Source organism: Crocuta crocuta, unplaced genomic scaffold (genome assembly GCF_008692635.1).
Source record: "Crocuta crocuta isolate KB4526 unplaced genomic scaffold, BGI_CrCroc_1.0 scaffold188, whole genome shotgun sequence".
Taxonomy (NCBI): domain Eukaryota; kingdom Metazoa; phylum Chordata; class Mammalia; order Carnivora; family Hyaenidae; genus Crocuta; species Crocuta crocuta.
This window is the reverse complement of record NW_027532599.1, coordinates 678,893-699,316: the sequence shown is the minus strand read 5'-3', so window position 1 is coordinate 699,316 and position 20,424 is coordinate 678,893. Positions and strand designations below refer to the sequence as shown.

At 45.0% G+C, this 20,424-nt stretch overlaps 1 protein-coding gene and 1 long non-coding RNA gene across 2 annotated transcripts in view; one reads left to right on the top strand and one right to left on the bottom strand.

Annotated features, from left to right (window-relative positions):
- GPC6 (glypican 6) overlaps positions 1-20,424 on the top strand; it is a 1,100,804-nt gene that overhangs the window by 1,070,953 nt on the left and 9,427 nt on the right. Inside the window, exon 7 of the mRNA XM_077780097.1 lies at positions 6,637-6,773. Coding sequence (XP_077636223.1) covers positions 6,637-6,773 — 137 coding nt within the window. The remainder of the gene's footprint in view (positions 1-6,636; positions 6,774-20,424) is intronic.
- Positions 11,804-12,596, bottom strand: LOC144244768 (uncharacterized). Its single transcript, XR_013339057.1, has 3 exons — positions 12,548-12,596; positions 12,350-12,459; positions 11,804-11,863 (listed from the first exon to the last, which is right to left on the bottom strand). It is a non-coding gene; the product is annotated as an uncharacterized LOC144244768 (long non-coding RNA).

Here is a 20,424-nt window from a genome sequence, read left to right as displayed (position 1 = left end):
GGAAAAACATTCCATGCTCATGTATTGGAAGAACAAATATTGTTAAATGTCAATACTATCCAAAGCGATCTACACATTCAATGCAATCCTAATCCAAATTGCACCAGCATTCTTCTCAAACCTAGAACAAACAATCCTAAAATTTGTATGGAACCACAAAAGACCCCAACTAGCCAAAGTTGTGTTGAAAAAAGAAAATCAAAGTGGGAAGCATCACAATTCCAGACTTTAGCCTCTATCACAGAGCTGTAATCATCAAGACAGTATGGTATTGGCACAAAAACAGACACATGGACCAATAAAGTAGAATAGAGAACCCAGAAGGGAACCCACCAATGTATGGCCAACTAATCTTCGACAAAGCAGGAAAGAGTATCCAATGGAAAAAAGACAGCCTCTTCAGCAAATGGTGCTGGGAAAAGTACACAGCAACATGCAGCAGAATGAAACTGGACCACTTTCTTACACCATACACAAAAATAAACTCAAAATGGATGAAAGACCTAAATGTGAGACAGGAAACTATCAAAACCCTAGAGGAGAAAACAGGCACCAACCTCTTTGACCTCAGCCGCAACAACTTCTTACTCGACACATCTCCAAAGGCAAGGAAAATAAAAGCAAAAATGAACTGTTGGGAACTAATCAAGATAAAAAGCTTCAACATAAATCTTTTAAAAGCAAAGATGGTCTCCTACGTAAACACAATACAATGATTACACTTAAGAATATTATTGGTAATTCAATAGTATCATCTACTATCTATTCTGTATTCCAAATTTTCCAATTGTCTCAAACTGGGTATTTACCTCTTCCAAATCCAGGATTCAGTAAAAGTCCACACATAGCATTAGGTTGTTACAATTTTAGTTTCTTTTCATCTGGAACAGTCTTCCTGCCTTTTTACAATTCTCACCTCTTTTGAAGAGTTGAGGCCAGTTGTCTTATATCCCACACACTGAATGTGCCTGATGGTTTATTTATTGTGTTACTTACTTTGTCCCTATATACCTAGAAACTCCTGTAAATGGGAACTTGGTTATTCAAGTTAAATATTTGGGGCAAGATCATCTTTTAAATGAAATTATGAGACACCAGTCCTTAGATCATCCTTTCTGCTCTTTGATTTTGCTAATCCTTTGTTTTAAGCGATCATTCCACCTGGTCAATTTCTTCCCTCTTTTGTCTGAGTTGGCAATTCTGTATGGGTGGTTATGAAAACAGTACCTCTGTCTTCCTATAGTCAGGTATTTGTGGAACTTCTGCTGAGCCTTCAACGAAGAGTCTATGCTTTTACTGGTGCCAGGAGCTGAAATTGTCAGGAATGAGAATAAACTCCAGACAGATAAGTTCTAGAAGAGGGTCATGTTTTCCCTGTGGTCCCCAACAGTGTGTGTTTGGATCAGAGTCCTGCGGTGTGATGGAAGTTAACTTTCTTTTTTTAATATTTTTACTTGTTTTTGATAGAGAGAGAGAGAGAGAGCATGAGCAGGGGAGGGGCAGAGAGAAAGGGAAACACAGAATCCAAAGACAGGCTCCCGCCTCTGAGCTAGCCGTCAGCGTAGAGCCCGATGCGGGGCTCGAACCCACNCTCTGACCCTCCCCTGCTCACACCGTCTCTCTCTCTCTCTCAGAAATAAATAAAAAATAAAAATAAATTTTAAAAAACATTAAAAACACAGAGGCAAATCTCTGAATACTCATGTATTACTAGTATCACTAATATTACAGTATTATGAATGTAGCCCTGGACAAATGGTAAATATAGCTTGCAAGTATTTGAGAAAGTTAATTTGTCCTAGAATAGTTGATGGTTCATGTGGGAAGCAGAGAAAAGGCACTGCTGTAAATTCCCTATTTGACCCCAGGCCTTTGTTCCCATCAGATTTGAATAATGAATTAAGACTCACTGTTACTTCAGTAACGCATATTTACTAACAGTTCTTGCTAACGTAAAGCTTAGCTTACTGTTGTGTGCACTTAAATTTCCACGAAGAAAATTTAAAAAACAACTCAGGTCTAGAGCTACAGCAAAGTGGTCACACACATTATGCAGAAATAAAAATATGAGAAAATTAGAAAGTATTTCTAAATGCTGTAAGGATTGAAATGCTTGATACTGAAACGAATGAACTGCAATCATTCGGATACCCTTTGGAATCAAAGACATGTGTCTCCCTGGTGGCTAATAGGGTCCCTTTTTTCCAACTTGTCCCCATCAGCATCCTTGGCTGGAAGTGAATCGGCCGATGTTTCTGTGCAGAATGTTAAAACAGCATTTACATCTCTTGCTGCTCTTTTGCTGTTATGTCCTCCGATCACACAGTAGAAACGCCTGGCTACTGAAATGCCAGAGTGAACACGACCTGATTACAAAATGTCTTGTGGTGATTCAGAGAGGGCCCATGTTGCTCCTCACTTAGCCAGATACAGCCCATCTCTGCTTCCGCCTTTCCAACTTGAGTGCACGGTGTGGGACCACACAATTTTGTGTTAGCACGATTGTCTATGGCAGACTGAGACAATTAAATCTATTTTCCCAATCAACATTTATTGAGCACCCACCTTGTGCTAAGATGTGTGTGATCACCTTGTCCTGGTTTGCCAGGACTTCCCAGTGTTAGCGCTGAAAATATGGTGTGTCCTAGAATCCCCCATGTCCCAGGCAAACTGGGGTGATTGGTCACCTGGTTCATCTAAGCACTGAGGATGACAGAGTTGAGCCCTGTCCTTGCATCAAGAACCATGTGGTCTTAGAATCAGAAGAGTAAGCCAATTATAAAAGCTTGGAGTAACCAGTACTTAGAATCATGAACAGGGTGCTGTGGACACAGAAGGTTGAACCCAACTGACTGGGAGGCCAGAGAATGCTCCTTGAAAGAAACAGTGCTTGTGTGTGGTTTAAAGAATGAGCAGCACAACATACACAGGTAAATTTTCCAAACCTCCAAAGAGGAGATGCCTGCGAGATGTCATGCCATTTTATTCTTTCTCTGTCTCAAAATACGTATATTTGCTTCAGATTCCCACAGTGTAAAGGTGGGAGTTTTAGCATTAAAAAAGCAGAAGGGAGAATGGTCATTCCTGGTGTACTTTATTATGGGACAGATACCCTTACAGTGCTCTAGTACTGAAGCGAGTGATAGTTTTCTGAATTAGTTATGACTATGTAATACCTGGTGCTTTTTCTGGGATTCCTGTTTGAGAACAGTGAGAACGAGTGGCTCCGGGGTGGTATCCCAGGTTACAAAGGTTAGAGACACCAGTGTGGCACCTCATGGAACAAATCAAGTGAGGGATTTCATGTTTGACAGGTTTTATTTTGAAAAACATTCAAAGATACTGGAAAAATGCTTTTCTAAAAAAGTTATATATTTCCATCTGATTTTCATTCACCATTAAAAATTTGCCACATTTTCTTTCTTGCTCTATCTCTATACATCTGTGTGGTGATGATGATGATGATGATGATGATGACGACGATGATTCCTGAATCATCCTAGAGTACGTTGTGGAAACCATAACCCTTTAATTCTAAAGGGTTATGAATGTAACCCATGTATCTCCTAAAAACATGACATTCTCCTATATGACCACAATGTGAGTTCATGTTTGGAAAATTAAACACCAATACAATATTATGTGACACAAAGTCAATGTTCAAATTTTGCCAACGATCTCCATAATATCCTTTCTGGCAATTATTTTTCCGATCTAGCGACCTATCCAGAATCAGACACTGCATTTGAATCCCATGTCTCTTATTCTTCTTAATCTGGAAGACATCTTCAGCCCTCCCTTGTCTTTTATGACTCACTTATTTGGAGTATACAAGCCAGTTGTCCCATAGAGTGTTCATCAGCTTGGACATTGTGTTTGTCTGACGTGTCCTCATGACTGGATCCAGGTTAGGGATTTTAGCTACATAAGTGATGTGTCCTTCTTTTCACCTCACATGCAGAGGCACCTAAAATCTTGGTGTCCCGCTACTTTGATCACTTGGCTAAGGTGGGGGCCAGCCGAGTCTCTGTACTGTAGAGTGACCAGGTTTCCTTTTGTAATAATGACTAAGCTGTGGGGAGTGCTTGGAGGTTGTGTAAGCATCCAATAATTCCCCATCAGACTTTCACCCAGTGTTTTTTGCATTTGTACCAGTTTGTTAGGGCTGCTGTACCAAAGTACCACCAAGTGGGTGGCTTACAACACACATTTATTGGCTCGCAGCTGGAGGGCTAGATGTCTAAGATCAAGGTGTCCGAAGGGTTGGTTCCTTCTGAGATTGTGATGGAGAATTTGTCCCCTGATGCCCTCCTAGCATCTGCTAGTTTTCTGGCAATCTTTGACGTTCCTCGGATTGTAGATGCATCACCCTGATCTATGCCTTCATCTTCACACAGTGTTCTTCCTGTGTATATCTGTGTCTGTGCCTAAATTTGCCCTTTTTATGAGGACAAAGTCACATTGGTTTGGAGCCCACCCTAATGACCCCATTTTAACCTGATATTCTGCAACAGCCCCGTTTCCAAATAAAATCACATTCACAGGTACTGTGGATAGGACTTTGACATCTTATGGGAAGGACAAAATTCAACCCACAACAGCGTCTATATATAATACTTGCTGAGATTAATTATAACTGTGATGCTTGCAGAATGGTGAGTTTTCTGTCATTCTTTCAACACTTATTAGTTGGCCTCTGGGGGGGGTGGTTTTTATAATAGATAAACAGGATGTGCATCCATCTATGGCTGGTTAGAAATGGCCACATGTCTTTCAAACAAAAAAATAAAAAAGAAATGACAACTTGTGCCCACACTTGTGCCCAAAGTGGCAGAGAAAAGTACTGGCTCTCGTTTAAACATCCTTACCCAGTCAGATTGGCTGGAAGGAGAGCCAGGGGTCAGGGTAGCCCATGGGCCAAAGTCAGCATGAACGGCTGAAGTCACAGAGTGCAGGTCTCAAGCCATCCTAAACGATGGCTGTGTGTAAGCTACTTCTTGGAATGTCATTGCTTATGAATTCCTTTCATCCTAGAAAACAAAAGTAACATCAGAGTAGGTACCAGGTTCTCAGATTCAGTATTCTGGCCATCTTTAGCACTTTCTGGGTAAGCAGACATTTCTCAGTACTGAAGCCTCTGTCATCATCAGAATCACAGATAAGCAAGGGCCGGAGACCGTATAATTCTGTAACTACTGAGAAACATGACTGGGACAGATATCTTATATTCCTTTGTGTTCACTCTTAAACCTGACAAAAGAGCTTTGGAAGTTTTTTTGTAAAAGTCTATACTCCACCCATAGTAAACAGAATAATTTATTTCCAAAGGCTATCGATCTCAAATATATATAAATCTCAGTGTGTCCCTTCTACGATGCAGTGTGGGTATGCAGGAGCCGCTGTATCCACATAACACAGACAGGGTGGCTTAAAGAAGAGTAATTTATTGTCTCCTGGCTCTGGAAGTTAGAAGTCCAAAACCAAGATGTCAGGATTGGATTTTCCTGAGGCTGTGAGCAAAGGTTCTTTTCCAGGTCCCTCTCATTGGTTGTAGGTAGATGGCATCTTCCTACTTCTCTCTGCATTGTCTTACCTTTATGTATATCTGTGTCCAAAGTTTCCCTTTTTACAAAAATATCAGTCATAATGAATTAGGGCCATCCTAAAAACCTCATTTTAACTTCCTTGCCTCTGTAAAAACAAAAACAAAACAAGCCAAAAAAAAAAAACCCCAAAACCCTATGTCCAAACAAGGTCAGATTCTGAAGGACTTAGGGTTAGGACTTCAGCACATGAATGTAGAGGCACTTGATTCAACCTGTAATGGATGCATTTCAACCATCCGTAGATTTTCTCAGTGTTCACATGGGCAGGATAGAAAATCAGGGTTGTGACTACATGAACCCAGATGTTAATTATGGAACTAGAATGGTACTGAATCCCTGTCTCTATCCTTTCTGCAGGTGACAAGTCAGTCCTGAGCCTGAAAATAGTAAAGATGGGGTTTCTAAGCTTTTACCTGCTATCTATCCATAGGCCTGTGGATTTTACACTCACCCGTATTTGGAATGACTTTTCTCTTCCTGCTGTAGAGATTTTTAAGTGTGTTTGGGTTGCTACTCACCATCCAAGAGTGTGCTATATTGACCTGTCAATTGGTTCAGAGCAGAGGTTACCAGCAGTCGAATTAGTGACAATATTTATTTTTACAGAAACAAATAGACCATTGGGAAAAGCATTTTATCTCTCAGTGCATTGTTTCAGTGCATTTATATCACATCCAAGCCAATGAATTCTCAAGAATATGTTTAGGGAATTTGCAGTGGGGAACCCGAAGCCAGTTGAGATGCTTCGTAAGTTTTTCATTCAAAGCATGGGAGCACAGAAAAGATGGAAAAGAAAAAGCCAATTTACCTGAGAACTCTCTGCCAGAAGCGAGAGGAAGATTGAGGGAGGAGGTAGGGAGGCTGGCCTGGGCAATAAATCCTGCGGCTCGGCGTCTCTCCCTTAAAACTGATAGGGTTTCCTTCTGGTCCTATTACAGATTCTCTAACCTTCACCTGTGTCGTGTCCTTGTGTAGAAACGGGCAACGCCTGGGGAGAATATTCACTCTCTTTCCTTGCTTTCTTGATCAGGTCACAGACATAAAAGAGAAACTGAAGCTCTCTAAAAAGGTCTGGTCGGCGCTGCCCTACACCATCTGCAAAGATGAGAGCATGACGGCGGGCACGTCCAATGAAGAGGAGTGCTGGAATGGCCACAGCAAAGCCAGGTGAGGGTGGCTCGCTGTGCTCGGGCTGGGGCAGTGTGCGTCCAGCCCCGGACGCCTCCCCTGGCATGACTCTGAAGACCTGTTCATGCAAAACGCGACGGAGGTTTGGAGGGACCCATCGTCACTCAGCGACAGCTGTTGAGAGTGACAGGTTTGATGGGCACCTGGGAACCCTTACTCTCAAGGTGCCATTAAGCGTGGAATCCTTATACTGAATGCCTCGCCTCTGGACGAGGACGGAGGAAGGGTGACAGATGCCAGGTTCCAGATATCCTGAAATCACAAAGAGCCTTTTATGTTCACTTAATGACTTTAAGACAGTGGAGCTATTTTTATCCGCAGTTAAATTTGAATGGCTTTCTGTTTTTTCCATCCCAAGTTAAACAGGAAGTGAGAGTCCAACTGTAATGTCTCTCACTGTTGGAGCAAAACAGTTTTTGAGGTGCTCACTGGAAGGGAAAGGGAAAAAGAAAATGACCAAAGGACAACCAGGAAGGTGTCCTCAGAGGTTCCCTGCCTCGAAAAGTCCCGCCGGGACCTCCTGATGAGAGATGGCTCCATTCCCGCCAGGACCTCCTGATGAGAGATGGCTCCATTCCCACCCTGCTGCTTGGCTGCCCAGTGCTGCCGCCCCTTGATACAGAATTTCTGAATTCCTTAATTCAGCCCAGAAATGGGGTTGGCCTGAGTTTTCACAGGGTGGAGGAGTTGGACAGGGGAACTGGCTGGGAATTGGCAAGCAGGGCAGGCCACCAGGAGAGGAGGCTGCCCGAGCACGCCTCAGCGGGGATGCAGGTGGGCAGAGCAGCTGGTAAATTGGACTCAGGGAATCTTTGGGGATTGACCAGCAGGTGGAGAAGTTAAGACGGGGGTCTGTTCTGCGCCTTCGTGGGTGTTTTCAAGCATATGAAGCAGCTGTGATCAAAAGGAAACAGGAAAGCACAGGGATATTAAGTTCAGAAGCATCTGCAGGAGGAAAGCAGGGGTGCAAGTGAGGTGCTCATTAGGTGTTATTTCTCACACTGCTGAGTGGAATTCTTTTAGCATCTATTGGTAATGATATTATTAGCCATACTAGGGAGAGCTTAGCAAGGCAAAAACAAGACAGCTATAGAAAGAGCAGTAATCATTTCGAGTTGTTCCAAAAATATCAGTATCCAAATTTTAGATCATGAGGGGAGACAGGTATTTTGATATCAACAACATACCCCTCGAAAATGCTTTAGTAATTTACCAGCGCTCAGCCCTGTAGGAAGGAGACCTTTGGCCGGCAAAATTCAGCTGTGAAATTGAACAGTTTCTAATGTGTCTTTTCCTAATGATTGTACAGAAAGACACTTTAAAGGATGACCAGATGGCCTAATGAATAAAGTGGTTGATTTCCTGAACTGCTCTGTTACCCATCTGTGTTTACCTTTCAGCCTTGGCTGAAATGGAGGCTGTATTTTCAACTACATTCCCATGGTTACACAGGTTGCCGGCTATTAGTGCATCCACAAAAGGAAATACAAAGAACTGCTTCAGGTGGGGTTTTGGGAGGGGACCATCACATGGAGTGATGATGTACACTCCATCAAGAAAATGAATGGGGACAATGATGACCATTAAAGTTAGAGCCAGGGGAGAGCGGGTTCAGCTGAATTTCTCGTGTAGATCAGGAATGCAGAAGGGTAAACAATTAGGCTAAGCTTGCACAACTAGCAAGGGTAAAAGCTGGAAATCTCCCAAATCCAAGCCCAGTATTCTTTTCGCGTCAATATCCTGCCTCTAAAACAAATGACTGCTAAACATTGTTTCTTCTCCCCACCCCACCCCCCACCCGGCCTCCCCAGGTTAGGAGAACAAATGAAACAGATCCTTAGCTCTATAAAGGATTTAGTGGATCTACATTCATTCATTCATTTCTTCAGTCCAGCAGCAATGTTATTAGGCACTCCTTCTGCCCAGGCACTGTGCAAGGCTCTGTGAATTAAGTGTTATATGACAGCAGTGATGTCTGTCAATCAATGAAAAGCACAGTGGCTGGAGAGAGGACAGTGGATTTTGGAATGTCAGGTGCCATACATACTGTTGCACTGTAGCTTTGGGAAAGGACCACACAGGTGAAGAACCACCCAAAGCAGGTGGTTTGGGACCAGATTTGAATTTTATCCTTAGGTCAGTGGGATCCCATTAGAGGACTGTATGCAGGTAAGGGAAATTGTGAAAATTAATACAATAAAATCATTTGCAAGAATATTCCAGAATCTAACCCAGTACACTATTCTTAAAAATGAGGCCGTCAGATATTTGTGACTCAAATTATATTCTCATTGAAAAATTAAAATTTCATAGTTTCTTTTAGTTCCCTTTTTAAAATTCTCCCACTGCAATGAAATCTTAATAACTTTATATTTAATAGCATAGTAAGTAGATAACCCATAAAGACTTGCTGAGTTACATTTAATTGAAGCTTTGTTCTCATTCTCACCCAAGTATTAATTGATCTAGGAACATATGAGAGATTTTTTTTAAATTCCACTGAACTATTTTGTAAGTTGAAAAATCCACTTGTAATGTAGATAATAACTATTTTTCCCTACATTTGAAGTATGGATTTTCAGATGATAGGGCTTCTTAACCGTTTAGGACGTTTGAGAAAGAAAGAAGGAGAGAAAGGAAGGAAGGAAGGAAGGAAGAAGGAAGGAAGGAAGAAAGGAAGGAAAGAAGGAAGGAAGGAAGGAAGGAAGAAGGAAGGAAGGAAGGAAGGAAGGAAGGAAGGAAGGAAGGAAGGAAGGAAGGGTTATTCTTATTAAAGAACCAGAACCTTGATTTAAAGAAAAAAAAAACTATCAGCAAGTGTTAATTGATTATGGGACAGAGATGCCAATCAGCCTTGATAGAGCTGGTAATGGTCTGGAGCTCCTAACTCAAGCCTATTTGATGAGATCATGGGCAACCCAGACATTTCTTCCTCTCTTTATGCTTTAAAAAAATGTTTTTAATGTTTTTAGTTTATTTTTGAGAGAGAGAGAGTGAGAACACAAACGGGAGAGGGGCAGAGAGAGAAGGAGACAGAGGATCTGAAGCAAGCTCTGTGCTGACAGCAGAGAGCTCAATGTGGGACTCGAACTCATGAACCATGAGATCATGACCAGAGCTAAAGTTGGATGTTCAAGTGACTGAGCTACCCTTTATGCTTTATCCATCAGACTCCTGTAGCCACATTCTTCCTGGCACACCCACGTCCTTAGCCCTCTCATCCTAAGTATTTGATCTGCCTTGAACTTCCAATACCCATATTTCTCCTGGCTATTTTTGAACACTGCTCCACAGCTCTGTCCTATACTTCCTTGATTCAGGAGCATGACTATATTTCACATGTTAACATTTCTCAAATAAAAATGACAACTACCATGGAGATGTCCATTTCCTCCAGTGTATCCTATTTTCCCGAATAGCCGTTACTAAATGAATGGCACCTGTTGACATTGATGATGACTTTGAATAGAAAGAGTAGGATACACAGAGATGTGGCCACTGTGGCAGCCAGGGGGTGAATCTGCTGTATCGAGATAATGGCCAAGCGTCTGGAAGCGGCGGCTCCTCTAGAAAAAGAACACCCCTTCATCTTCCTGCTCCCGCCCTTAGCCGTTGCCGGCAGATCTCACTCTGCTTCGGTAGCTAAGCAGGCCTGGAAACAGGAGGTGAGCTAGTGGGAAGAGCTTGTGCCCTTCGAGAGGAGGAAACTGCGGGTGTGCCAACATCCCGTTAGCATTTAAATCTCCATTCTGTCAAAAAGACGGGTCATCAAGAGTAAACTCTTCTCTACTTCCTTTTCCCTTGCCAACCTGTCCACACAATTTAAAGACCAATGTGATCAGGTTGTAAATCCTAAAGCAATTCTTCTCAAATGTTGCTGTGCAGGCTAAATTCTTGGGGAGCTGATGGAAAATGCAGCTTCTGACTCAGTAAGTGTGGGGTGGGACCCGACATCCTGCATTTCTAACAAGCTTCCCGGCGACGCCATGTTGCTGATTCAGGGACTACGCTTTGAGCAGTAAGGCTCTACGACAGAGTTGCCAGATTTAGCACATAACACCAGACACCAAATGGAACACCCTTATACTAAAAAAAGGATTCATTGCTTATCTGAAATTCAGATTTAACTGGCAATCCTGTTGTATCTGGCAGCCCTACTTTAAGCTCCTATTAACATGTAAGATATATTCCCTTTTTCAGTTCACGCACACACCTCGGGGAGCATGTTACGATTTGTTGTTTTCTCTTTGCCTCCACGCATACCCCTGACGTTTCCTTTAACGGGGCTTTCCTTATATTAAAAACAACGACAGCAACTGGGCCAAGGAGGTCACGTGGCTCAGTTGTAACGTCAGTCACTAAAGATAACAGGAGCACAGGCCGGGTTGAAGTCATCTGGACAATGAATAGCTTAGGCTTAACCTGTGCGTCGAAGAGAATCTTAAGTTGGAGATTCTGTACAGCCTTCACAATGCAGGGTATTGTCCACGCAAAGCCCTGGTCTCAAATGAAATGCCCTGTGGGCTAAGGATGGGTACTTTGATTCCCTGGCCAGTACTTGAGTCAATTAATGCCTCCATTCATGCTGCTACAACAGACACACCATGGACTGGGTGGCTTACACAGAAACTTATTTCTCATGGTCCGGAGGCTCTCCATCCAGGACCAGGCTGCCAGCAGAGTCGGGTCACCGTGAGAGCTCTCTTCCTGGCTAATAGAGAGCTGCTTTCTCTCTCTGCCCTCAAACGGCAGAAAGAGGGTTCCAGTTTCTTCTTCTTTTTCTTCTTCTTCTCCTTCTCCTTCTCCTTCTCCTTCTCCTTCTGACACTGATCCCATCATGGAGGCTCTACTACCTTCACGCTCACCTAAACTAAATCACCCCCCCAAAGCCCCCACCTCCTAACAGCATCACTTTGGGAGTTGGTGGGGGACACAAGCATTCTGTCTACAGCCTTGAGTACTCAGATTCACACCCTGCTTTATTAGAACAACCAGCAAAGAATTTTCCTCAGAATTCTCAGCGATGTCTGCCGCTCAAGAACAGCTGCCTCGGAGGCATCGTCAGTGATCTGCAGGAAAGCAAAGGTGCAAATGTAACTTCTCCTTCCATTCCCCACCTACCTAAGTGAATTCTTAGAGAGAAATGAGAGAAGACGCAGCAACACGGAGTCAACTCAGACAAACAGGAATTGAAAGGAAGCTAGTAAGTAAGGGAGGAAAATCGATAATAATCTAGAAGTCCCCCAGGGAACAATCAAAGTGATGTTGTGCAGGTTACAAATCTAGGCCTCCTAAAGCTCCCGACATGGACCCAGAGACCCTGAGAGGACAAGTGTGGTCATCTGTCACCCCTGAGAAGGGCACTGGGGGCAGGCAAGTGGCCCGGGCGAGCTATGGGCATAGGCGCTGGAGAGGAGAATGACAAGATGGAGTCGGGGAAGAATGGGCTCCGAAGGAGATAAAATTTGTATATGGTTAGCATAGGCAGGCTGGAACTTTCCAGGTGGCAGCCACAGAAAAAATAAAACCCCTGCGGTGTTCCTATAGGCTCTTACCTGTTGGCTCCTACAGAAGCTGATTCTTACTTTTTGAGGCCATAGCTATGTCAGATGACGTCCTCTGTATCTTCCTTAAGGACCGTTTTCCCTTCATGGGGATCCATTTTCTAAAGCCATAGGAGTGAAGAAGGAAAGATCAGCATGGGAGATGGGGGGAGGAGCCAGAAGAACGCAAGGAAAGCCCGTGAGGCAAACCTCGGCAGCATGTGGATTTCATGACGGGACCCGTGTTGTTTCAGAGTCGCCAGGGTTTCTGCAGTCATTTCCGGGTTCCTCCCTCCTCCCCGCCCCCCAACCATTACAACTGGCAAGCAGCTTCCTGCTGCCCCTCCTTGTAACCCTGCGTCTAGCCATCACTGTCTAGCGTTCTTCAAAGTGCCTTCGGGAAGGAGGCAAACAAGATCCGGCCTGAGGATGAGGATTGATTGGATGGGTCGGAAACAGAGCGTTTGCGGGGAGCCTGTGCTGTTAAGGCACCTCGTCCTCGCAGAAATAACTGGGTCCCCAAGGAGATCTTTCTTCAGGCCCGGAGGTAAATACAGTAAATTGTAAGAAATAAGAAAAGTCGAAAAATCTAGGTAATAGATCCGTCAACTCTCACCAGCCACGGAGTGGACTGACTAAGCAAAGAAAATAGCAAGTCATGACTGGGTACATTGAGCAGATGCAAGAGGGATGAGATGATGCATGGTGATGAGAAATCTGTCAAAGACAGTGACTTAGCAGATCTGGCAGGACAACATTGTTTTAGTCTGATTTTAGAACATGTCCCAAAGCACTCCAGCTGCCTTTGAAAGAACCGTGAAATATCTGGTGTATAGCCAGCCAGCCAGCCAGCCAGCCACGTCAGGGAGCTGCGAAATCGGTCTGGGAAGAGAAGGAAACTGTCAAACCCAGCATTCCTGAGCGTGCACTTCCCTTCTGTGCACACTCCGGAGGGCAGACCCCCTGAATGTGCTGGGGAAAAGGACACTGCATGCACCTCCCGCAAGTGGTAAAAACTGCAGCTTCAAATAGAAGGAAAGAAGCATGTTGCTGTCAGCAGCTCAGCAGCCCTGAGGGCTGGCGTGAGGGCCTGTTGTCCTGCGCACGCTGTGGTCTGCTGCCTCTGGTTCCGCGAAGAAAGAATGGATAAGGGGGAATCCTGTCAGTGAGCAAAGAGGCCAAGTCCAAGACTTTAGCTTTTACCAGTGCAGCAATCAATGAGCTGTGTGTCCTTCAAGGGTCCCCAAACAATTTCATGCCATGCATTCTCCAGCTGGAGGAAAGCCATGAGAAATCATTCTTCTGTACGGGAGTCCAGGCTTTAAACAAATTCTGAGGGTGCCTGGTTGGCTTAGTCGGAAGAGCATGTGACTCTTGATCTTGGAGTTGTGGGTTCGAGCTCCACACTGGATGGAGAGATTACCAAAATAAATAAATAAATAAACATAAGAGTCCAAATTCTCCTGCCCTCAGACCCTCCTGTGAAATAAGGTGGGCATGTGAGGACTCATGTTAACAGCTTAAGTTTCATAAGAATGCAGGAGAATTGAGTCATATGTTAGCTACTTCTTAAGCAGCTTCATACACCTTAGTTCAATATGACAGCTTATGGGACAAATAAGGTAAGTATTATTCATATAATATGAAATATATAATCATATAAAGTAGCTAGGTCCCTTGCCCATGATCACGCTGCTGGGTCTCAGAGAATATCAGGTCCTAGGTCAGTCTCTGTACCTTTGACCATATTTCAGGGTCACATCCCATTGAAGTACCTAATGCCACAGACAACCCTGGCTTAGCAGCCTTCAAGAAGGTATGAATCCACTCCAATCAGAAAGTCACATGAGGCTTTGAGTAATTCCACTTTCCAATCAAAAAAAAAGAAAGAAAGAAAAAATACCAGAAAGAGAAAAGGTAATCTCTATCCAGAACTTCAGAAAAGTTATACTTGTAACCGAGATTTTTGAAAAATTGTAGTAAGACATACATAACATAGAATGTAACATTTTTACTACCTTTAAACGTACAGTTCAGGGGCGTTAAATACATTCATATCATCGTACACCATCAATACCAACCACCCACAGGACTTTGTCATCTTCCTAAACTGTAACCCTGAATCCATTAAAGACTAGGTCCCCACCTTCCCTCTCCCCAGCTCCTGGCAACCACCATTCTATTTTCTGTCTCTATGAACTCGACGACTCTAATTACCACATATAAATGGGATTGCATAAGAGTTATCTTTTTTGTGTCTGGGTTATCTCACCTCGCATGTCTTCAAGGCACACCCGTGCTGTAGCACTTCAGGATTTCCTTCCTTTTTAAGGTGGAGTGGATTGTACGTTCATCCCACACTGGTGTACCCATGCATTCATCGATGCCCATGGGGGTGGCATCCATCTTTTGGCTATTGTAAATAATGCTGCTGTGAACAGAGGTGTACAGATATCTGTTCCAGTACTTGCTTTCAGTTCTTTTGGATTGAAAATCCCAGAGGTGGAATCTCTAAACCATATGGTAAGTCTAAGTTTAATGATTTGAAGAACCGCCATACTGTTTTCCAAAGCACTGCACCATTTTGCATTCCCTATACCAAGCACAAGAGTTCCAATTTCTCCATGTTCCCAAGCCTAGGCATGGCAACAACCCTGGACAGGAATGCCAGCTCTGCTGGCCTTGTCACACATCGCTCACAGCAGGCTCCATAGACCCTCCCCCAACCAGCGCCCCTATTTATGGCTGGGTCAGCTCTGTGGTTCTTACTCTGATTTTAGGATGTGCTTCAGCAAGATACCATCAGGGAACTTTGAGGTACAAGATGTATTACTTCCAAGACCTGGAGAGTGCATGGCATGCTCAAGGGTTACACAGCAAGGTCAAGGGGAACAGGGACGACCTTTACGTTTATTTGGATCCAAGTGTGGGGTGCCTGGAGTTTCTCAGGCTCACTGTTGATTGGCTCATTTACTGATGTAAAACCTGTGTGTGGGAATTAGGGCATGGGACTCAAGCAGTGAGTTCTCCAGATTTTCGAGGGCTTTCTGAAAGGGAGCCTTCATGTGTGAGAGCAGCCTCGTTCCTGATCTGATTTTGCTAACGGCTGTGTCCTATAGCTGCCGATATGTTGACTCAAGATGCGTGTCTTTAAAATTTTTTAAATATTTATTTATTTTTGAGAGAGAGAGAGAGACAGAGTGTGAGTAAGGGAGAGCAGAGAGAGAGGAGGCACAGAATCTGAAGCAGACTTCAGGCTCTGAGCTGTCAGCCCAGAACCTGATGTGGGCTTGAACTCACGAACTGCAAGATCATGACCTGAGCCGAAGTTGGCCGCTTAACCCACTGAGCCACCCAGGTGCCCCAAGATGCGTGTCTTTAAAATGGAGACCTGGACAATCGAAAGCTTGCACTCCACTCTACATTCTCACCAACGCTTGTTATTTTCTGTTTTGTTTTGTTTTAAAATAATAGCCATCCCAAATGGATGTGAAGTTTAAAACTTAGATTTGAAGAAAGCCTCTGAAAGAAGTTATGGGTACCACAGGTTCACAGTCCCTTCTCTGAGATCCTTGGGACCATATGTGTTTCTGAATTCAAAAAGTTTTTAGAGTTTAAAAAAAAATCATCAGAGTGCATATACCATAGGCTGCAACTTGCAATCAAACACATTAAATTTCTGCAGCAAGATGTATTACTATTCCCGCTAAGTGGGATAAGTGGGCTAAGTATGATAAGGGGATTGCAGGAAAGAAAGAAAAAACTTCAGAAATCTTTTGCAGATAAGGAATTTGGGACCTGTATTAATATTCTACGACTTCATAAAACTCTTAAACCCATGGGGATGAATGAATATGCAGCCTAGAATTAGAACTTGCTGGAGAGACAGGTACTGAATGCAGCTCAATTGTGACAAGCAGGACTGAATCCGCTTTTACCTTTCTTCTTTTTACATTTTTTTAATGTTTTATTTATTTTTGAGAGAGACAGAGTATGAGTGAGAAAGGGGCAGAGAGAGGGAGACACAGAATCAGAGGCAGGTTCCAGGCTCTGAGCTCCCAGCTGTCAGCACAGAGCCTGATGCGGGGATCGAATTTGTGAACCACGAGATCATGACCTGAGCTGAAGCCAGACGCATCACCGACTGAGCCACCCAGGTGCCCCCGCTTTTGCCTTTCTCTGTCCGGTGTGCCTTGCATCAGGAGCAGGAAGAAGAAGCGTCTGCCACCTTAAACAAACCCAGGCCAGCACCTACGGACCCCAGTCTCCCTGTTGCTGCCCTGCCTTCTACTCGGGCTCCTCCCAGCCCCACGGGGCACCACCAAGCTAACCTTCCTTGCAGGTGCCTCACATCTCAGACTCTCACTGGCTTTCAAATCCCATCAAGTCATGGGAACTGTGTGTCCCTTCCCCACGGTGCAGCTCCTTCCCCCAGAACAACCATCCGCATTAATGAGGTGATGAGAAACACACATACAGGTAGGTTAACATGTCTGTCCTGACGAGCACATCCATATATCAACTGAAAGGAGTGATTTTGAATGGTGACAATGACAGACACTGCGGCTGGCCACTGGGAACTTTCGGGGGTGTCAGGTGACAGAGGGTGACAGCGAGTGTCACCGCTGCCAGTGAGAGTCCAGCAAAGAGCCTGAAGCCACCCACAGGGTTGAACATATAAGTGCCTCCCACCTGGCCAAATGCCTCCAGACTCTTCCACCCTAATCAGCTCTAACGTGGGGATGTAACCACGGAAGCCTGTATCTACAATGATGAAATTAGACTTGATATTCGCCCATGGAGCTGCTATAACAAAATGCCACATCTGGGTAGCTTATAAACGACAGCAATTTATTTCCCACACTTCTGGAGGCCGAAGTCCAAGATCGTTGGGGTGCTAGCATGGTCGGGTGAGAGCCCTCTTGTGGGTTGCAGATTTTCCGTTGTGTCCTCACAGGGTGGAAGTGCTGAGCTAGCTCCCCGGGGCCTCTTTTATGAGCTCTGCCCTCATGACCTAATCCCCTCTGGAAGGCCTCGCCTCCTGAAGCCATTACCTTGGGCATTCGGTTTTCAACATGTGAATTTGAGGGGAACACAAACATTTGGACCCTCACAGACGTGGGGGGAAAGACCTAATTCTGCAAAACTACTGCCAATCTAGTTCCTATACGTGCTCCTGCAAACTAGAAGGTAACCCAGAACCCGGGAGCTCGGCTTGGCTGTTTTCGGATGCCACCTGCTGGCCACACCCAGCATGAAGCATGACAAACAATGACACCCTGTTCAACCCTCTGATGTGCCCTCATTCCGGGTTCTCTGCCCCCGGGAAACGGGCATCCAGCCTCGGAACCCGGGTTGCCTGTACCAAGATCCCGCTTCCTTTCCACGTCTCCCAAACCGGGAATTGAGCAGAACTAGAATGCCGTCATACACCAGGAAGCTGGTGCAAAATCTAGCAAAGCGAAGAATAGTATGGATTCAAAGATGCATCCCTTTCTTCAGGCTATGAGCGTTTTACAAAGAGATCAAACCTGCATCCCGGGCTTCTCTAGATCCCTCAAGTTGCGCTCTGGACATCCGTAGCTTCGGCCTTGGGGTGTGCCTCTGGAGCGACACAGTGACCGTTTTCTTTTTCGACTGTGCCTTCTGTTTAAGTGTCCACATTGTCTCTGACGTTACCCTCTGAGTACATCGAAAGGAGAAAAGGTTCTTGAGGCCACGGGGGCATTGTTACTTGTTTTTATTGCAAGTGGCTGAGCATCAGCAGGCACGGTTAGAGGCCGGGTTTATTTGGCAGTCGCTTACTGTTCCTGGGCGCTCTGACTCCCGGGGGGGACCCCTCCCCTGTAAGCTATCGCAGTCAGCTTCTGATAAATGAGTCTCGCCCGCCTGGCCGTGCGGCACGCGCAGCATCTGAAAGAGACACAACCCTCCTCTGACTCAGCAGAGGTGCTGCGGTAGGCAGCCTTGTCCAAAATGTCGAGGGGCAGCATCAGAACGGCCGGTGGCCTTTCGGCCCCTCTCAACTCCCGCGTCAGCAGAGATAGCCAGCCAGCCTGCACTGCCTATCGTCCATTCCAATGGGCTTTGGTAATTAAGTAAAGCCCGTGGAGCCCGGGACACATACCTGATGTCAGTAATAGTCAACCCAGCGTCATATTTTAGGAGTCAAGACCAGAATCTAACAAGAACTGATTAATACACCAGATACAGTGAAAGACAACACAGAAGTTATGCCTTGCTGCAGAAATAAAGAGAGATGGTTCCACAGCTTTTAAAATTTTCAATTAGGGCATTTTTTAGGGCAGTAAATACTGTGAAGCTTTGCGGAAAAGAATTTGCAATGCGCTCTGTGTGTTTTATTATTCATTACGTGGTGAACATTGTGAAGTCGATTTTGTTCAAAATACGGCTGAAGACATGGAGCTCATTCGGAGGACTTCTGATTTAAAATGGATAAACCAATTCATACACAAATACATCATGCATGAGATTTCAATAACTGAAAAATGACTTAAATGTGAAAATCTCCCTGTGTGTTTCTATTTCTTCTTTTGGAGGCTGATGGATAGAGAGCCTTTGGTTTCCAGAACTTGGAAAATGACCTGCAGTAAGGGGAAGAATTTTAAGGAGATGTATATCGTGCGGGGATACGTAAGTAGGAAGGACAAAACAGAAGAATGGGCATTTTCTCAGCTTCCAGGCCACCACGTGGAGGCAGTGCAGGAATGACGTGAGGCAGGGCGCTCCCAGCCAACGCGCCCCTGTCCTGGATGTGCCGATTCCCCTGAGATCTACTCCTCATCTCTCCATCTTGCTCGGTGCCCTGAACGAGAATCTCTACAGACCACATCACCTGGGTGCCCTTGCCCACTGGCTTCCAGTTGGCTTCCGCTGATGGGAGGCGGCACGTGGAGGTCAGAAGGAGGGACTAGAGAGGTCAGGGCGTCGGTCCCGGGCTCCTTCCCTGACGGGCCTCGGTTTGGCAAGTGCTGTGTCATTTGGTTGCCGCCTGTGATTTCAGTTCTTGCTCATCCTGGTGGCAGTTCGTCCTCCCTGGGGCCCTCCTGATGCTAGAGGCCTTGGGTCCTTTGCCACCCAACACTGGTTTCCATGTTCCCACGTTTGTAAGTTGCCTCTTCTTCAAACTCTCTTCGTTACCTCTTTGAGTGTGCTGTCTGTTTCTTACCAGGACACAGACAAATATAGCACCATTGTAAGAATTAGAGAAAGGCCCCCAGATGGGTACCTGAGGGTTCTTTATACTGCTGTCTGCGCTTTGGTGTGCATTGAAATGTTCAAAAATAAAACAATTCCCCAAAAGAAAAGCGTGTCCCTTTGGTGAATGGCACCCTGCAGGTGCTTAGTTTTGTGGGCACAGAATTCAGGCTGGCTTTCAGCCCAACTCCCTCCCAGAGCAGGTGACTTTGTGCAGTGCACAGAATGCCCAGACGAACCTGGCAGCCCTCCAGAAGGATGAGCAGGTCTCTGAAAGCTGGAAAATATCTTAAAGAGAGCACAAAGATTGACCTGGGTCTTTACAGATATTTGGGACTTAAATTGGAAAGTGCCTTGCAGGCAAGGAAGCCCGGTGGGGCGGGCAGATATAAGATGTCTACAGGCATAGATTCTGTACGGCCAGGATTATTGAAAGGAGTGTTGCAGCATAAGAAAGTGGCCAGGATTATTGAAAGGAGTGTTGCAGCATGAGAAAGTAGAGACGGGACGGACATGGGCTTTGATTGCTAAGCTATAAACTGTGGACTGTCATTTGTGATCACCCAGGCAGCCTGGTGCACTGTCTGGACACGTGGACTCTGAAACTAGCCCTAGTGGGCTTCCCGCGCAGCTTTCCCGTCCGTTAACTCCGTGGCTTTGCACAACTACTCATCTTCACTAGGCCTGTTTTCTCTCTTGCACCACAGGGATAAAATAGCACCTACCTCTTAGATTTGCTCGGGGGCCAAATTTAAAAATACATGTGAAGGGCTTAGCACAGTGCCTGACAGTGAGTGCTCAGCTACGATCACCAAAAGTTTTTAAACGGAAGATTGACATGAAAGCAGTAGCTCATGGAGATTAGTCAG